Source organism: Notolepis coatsorum (assembly GCF_963971535.1).
Source record: "Notolepis coatsorum genome assembly, chromosome: 1".
Classification (NCBI taxonomy): Eukaryota; Metazoa; Chordata; class Actinopteri; order Aulopiformes; family Paralepididae; genus Notolepis; species Notolepis coatsorum.
The window spans coordinates 131,449,817-131,454,816 of record NC_140165.1 but is presented as its reverse complement, the minus strand read 5'-3'; the positions used below and the strand labels follow the sequence as shown (position 1 = coordinate 131,454,816).

Below are 5,000 nucleotides of genomic sequence, written 5' to 3'. Positions count from 1 at the left end.
ATGACTTAACCTGTGTGGTACAGTATAAACCTCATATTCTCATACAGCAATGACTTAACCTGTGTGGTATAAACCTGCAATTCTCATACAGTAATTACTTAATCTGTGTGGACTGTGGAATAAACCTCAGATTGTCATACAGCAATGACTTAACCTGTATGGAATAAACCTCAGATTCTCAAAAGAAAATTAGATTCTATATCTGTAAAGATAAAGAATTCAAATGCACTGTAATATACTAGTATTGTGCATCCTTGTAGGACGAGATTTACTAATATATTCATATATCATGTTTTGTATCACTTTTGGCAGCATTTGACAAGTTAATTCCTGTGGTGTTAATGTCCATTCATAGCTAAAGTTTTTAATTCCACTATGCAAAAACCTCTGGGGAATTTGTGCAGATTTGGTTGGCAGGTATAGTTTTGTCTTTGAAATTGTGATAAATGCACTGATCATTATTTGTGCTAACTAGGAGAATATCCCCACTCAAATGACCCTCTGCCTGGAGCAGTTTTATAAAGCAAGTTATATGCTTTCTGATGTCCTCGGCTCTGACATGTCCTCCCCAGGGCTCCCAGGAAGCACGTCGTGGAGACGGACATTGAGTTCTACCACGTCCCCTCCCACGGTGACGCCAGCAGGAAACGCATCATGGAGGACACAGAGGACTGGCGGCCACGCACTGGAACCACCCAGTCCAGATCCTTCCGAATCCTGGCCCAGATCACAGGCACAGAGAACCGTGAGTTACACACACACACACACACACACACACACACACACACACACACACACACACACACACACACACACACACACACACACACGCACACACACACACACAAGCACACACGCACACACACGCACACGCACACACACGCACACGCACACACACGCACATATGGGCCTGAAACGTTTCAACCCCCATACGCACACACACGCGCGCGCGCGCACGCACACACACACACACACACACACACACACAGAATTAGCAGTACTCTTTCATGATAAAACATCGGTACAATCATTTATTCATTCATTCATTCAATCTTTATTGTCTCGAAGGATCATTGAGAGCAAAAGAGAAATACAAAACATAATAAATAAATAAATAAATAAATAAATAAATAAATAAATAAATAAATAAATAAATAAATAAATAAATAAATAAATAAATAAATAAATAAATAAATAAATAATAAATAAATAAGTTCATTGCAAAACATTCCATGTTTCTGGTGCATAGATGTTAAAGTTTTCACATATAAATGTACATGTACTTCACAGTGAAATGCTTTGTTCTGTATGAGCCCCTGAGAATGTGCTTCATACAGTAAAAAAAAGTAAAGGAGGAATAACACTATACAATATACAATATACAATACAATATACAAACTAAAGTGCAATCTAAGTACAGTGAAAGACAATGAGGTACAAATGCAGACTTAATGAGGTACAAAACTTTTAAGGCAAGGTGCAAATGCAAATGAGGAATGAATGTAGTGCAAATCTTTCAATAATTGATCAATATAATGTAGTGTTAAAGTGTCTAAAGTGTGTGTTAAGGTGAGTGTTTGTTTAAAGTGAGTGTGTGCAATGAGTGTAGATGGATGGTTTGATGATGTTGCATAGAGTCATTGAGCATCCTGATGGCCTGGGGATAGAAGCTCCTTCTGAGTCTCTCTGTACTGGCCATGAGACTCCGGTAGCGCTTGCCTGACCACAGCAGTGCAAAGAGTCTGTATAAATGTCTTAATGTTATGTTGAAATGCACTGATACGTGTCCTCCGTTCTCTCCCGTCCAGCAGAAGCTCAGGAGGCTGAGGACCTGAAGTCAAGGTAAGTGATGTTGGGATGTGATGTGGTTATCATCATTACACACATGTGGTCTGTGCTCTAACCACGTGGCTGCTGTGCTTTGTGTGGAGTAACGCTACGGATCCACATATCTACGGAATATCATCGTACCCTTCATCCTCGTTTGTCTCCTTGTGTCTCACACTAGACGATGGGGGTGGGTGAGATCCAACAGCCTGGGTCTCAGGAATGGGATAAATGGAATAGACGGCTGAAATTCTATGAAATCTGAGTCGGAGAAAGTCTTACGACTCAGATACAACTCAAAATGAGATATTGTCTCTTGCGTCGGTTTGACAGTTGATAACTACCAAAACTGACTGTGACGACATGCCAGTGTGTTTGGTTTCATCTGTGACATTTACAAAAAAACTAGACCATTTCTAAATGTAACCGATACAGAGCATTCTAGAGAAGTCTAGTTCATATTCATTGTTAGGATATACTGTACCTATTTGCTCCATCTCGCCTGGCAAATTCCTTGCTCAAGCTGATAAATGTTCAACTCAACCACCTAGAACGAAGCCGCGTCTGTTCGACTTTGTATGCATTTGCGCCGCCTCTGAATTTAGTTTCGTGTTGGATTTTAACCGCACTCTCAAAGAGCATGTGTTGAAATGACACAGGATGTTTGGTCCTTTTGACTAAAGACATACAGTGTTAAAAAGTACACAAGTCGTGTTGCTACCGGTATTAACACATTATGTATGTGTTTAGTTAAGGACAGCTCACACTGTGTTCTTTTAACACATCCCTTGAGAGTGTGCTACATCCAGTGCACTTTGTCAAGCTTCAAAGTGAAGAGAGTAATTTAGAGGAAACCCTCTTCAAATGGTTGGCCTGATTCTGGAGACCCTCTGTTGAGACTGTTAACGCATTTCAAGCTGGTTGATGTAAGCATTTCAAACCCATGTGGCTTTGTGGTGATTTGTGTGCTCATGGTTGTCTGGTGCATTTGGTTGTTGGTGTGGCATGTGTGTAAACCTTGCAGTGTTGTGCTGTTGCAGCCTATGACTGTAGCGCTGACAGTCATGGCTGGATTGTGGTCTTTTCCTAATGTTGTCTGATCCATTGGCTGTCCATTATGCAATGTGAGTGTGGGCTTTTTTTGGTCAAGATAATTGGATCTGTGTTTACATTCATGTGGCTGTCATGGTGTGTGGCTACATGTATAATATATCATGCAGCCGTCATGGAATTCACACTTTTCACATGCTTGCTACATTTCTCCTGCTTTAGTGCTCCATCCCTTACAGGAATTGTTTAGAAGATCCCACAGACCTAATGTAGAATAAATACAGGATGGGGGAGACTTCTACAGTGTCAACTATTACTACTACTACTACTACTACTACTACTACTACTACTACTACTACTACTACTACTACTACTACTACTACTACTACTACTACTACTACTACTACTACTACTACTACTACTACTACCACTACTATTACTACTACTACTACTACTACTACTACTACTACTACTACTACTACTACTACTACTACTACTACTACTACTACTACTACTACTGCTACTACTACTACTACTACTACTACTACTAGTTCTACTACTAGTCTACTACTAGTCTACTACTACTACTACTACTACTACTACTACTACTACTACTACTACTACTACTACACTACTACTACTACTACTACTACTACTACTACTACTACTACTACTACTACTACTACTGCTACTGCTACTGCTACTGCTACTGCTACTGCTAAGCTACTGCTACTGCTAAGCTACTGCTACTGCTACTGCATGGTCAGCCCTATGTTCCCACAGCCCAATGGTCCCACAGCCCTATGTTCCCACATTTCTAAGATTTTTTTTCACTCAAAAGTAGGCCATATGTTCCCACATTCTAAGATTTCTCTCAAAATGAGCCCCTATGTTCCCACAGCCCAATGGTCCCACAGCCCTTTGTCCCCACATTTCTAAGATTTTTCAAAGAATTAGGCCAAATGATGGCCCCACAGCCCTATGTTTCCGGATGAACCCTCTACTACCAGAGGACAATTGGATAATAGGTTGGGTGTAATTGAAAGGGGGATAAAATCAGATACAAATTTATGAAAAAAGGAAATGTGGGAACATAGGGCTGTGGGAACATAGGTCTGTGGGAACATAGGTCTGTGGGAACATAGGCACGCTCCCGATACTACTGCTACTTCTACTACTACTACTACTACTACTACTACTACTACTACTACTACTGCTGCTGATGCTACTACTAGGCTACTACGGGAACATTTCTATGTTCCCCGGGTCCTATGTTCCCCGGGTTCTATGTTACCCGCTTTTTTTATTTTTGAATTTTTTTTAAGGGTTCTATGTTCCCCGGGTTCTATGTTCCCCCTATGTTCCCCGGGTTCTATGTTCCCCGGGCCCTATGTTCCCCGGTAGCCGCAAAGGGTTCTATGTTCCCCGGGTTCTATGTTCCCCCTATGTTTCCCCGGTAGCGAGTGGATTCCAAAGATAGTCACTTTTATATATAATTCATTTGTATCTCAACGGAGTCACGGATCTAGTCGGGCCACGTAGCATTATGTCGACAAAAATCAAATACAATAAACAAGTGTAAAGCAAATAATTTAAAACAACGAAGTTTAGCCTATTAAATCGTTTTTATAAGCGTTCGTTCTTATTTGCGGGATAATTCATTTGTATCTCAACGGAGTCACGGATCTAGTCGGGCCACGTAGCATTATGTCGACAAAAATCGAATACAATAAACAAGTGTAAAGCAAATAATCTAAAACAACGAAGTTTAGCCTATTAAATAATTTTTTGTGAGTAACACTAAGTTTAGCCGCATAGAAAGTTGCTCTTCAAACCTCAAAAACAGGGCTGAGGGGAGGAAGACAACTCTATACAAACAAATAAACAAGTCTCACAACCTCTGCTGTAGCTTAGATGAGAGCAACTTTCTATGCGCTAAACTTAGTGTTACTCAGAAGTACAAGTTTTGGAGGTTCAACTTTTGTATAGCAATATTTAAGTGATGTCTTATGCAACTGAAGTTTAAATATGAAATACTTTGTCTTTTGCTCTTCTGTGAGAAATGAGAGATCCGAGCTTGAGCGCATACGTTTGAAGATGCGTGCATGCATGAGTAGGAACCC

At 40.5% G+C, this 5,000-nt stretch overlaps 1 protein-coding gene across 1 annotated transcript in view; it reads left to right on the top strand.

The window, feature by feature from the left end:
- Positions 1 to 5,000, top strand: part of LOC311222761 (PDZ and LIM domain protein 5-like) — a gene marked incomplete at its 5' end in the record, with an annotated part of 145,054 nt that overhangs the window by 95,553 nt on the left and 44,501 nt on the right. Inside the window, 2 exons of the mRNA XM_084307385.1 lie at positions 573 to 745; positions 1,812 to 1,842. Coding sequence (XP_084163511.1) covers positions 573 to 745; positions 1,812 to 1,842 — 204 coding nt within the window. The remainder of the gene's footprint in view (positions 1 to 572; positions 746 to 1,811; positions 1,843 to 5,000) is intronic.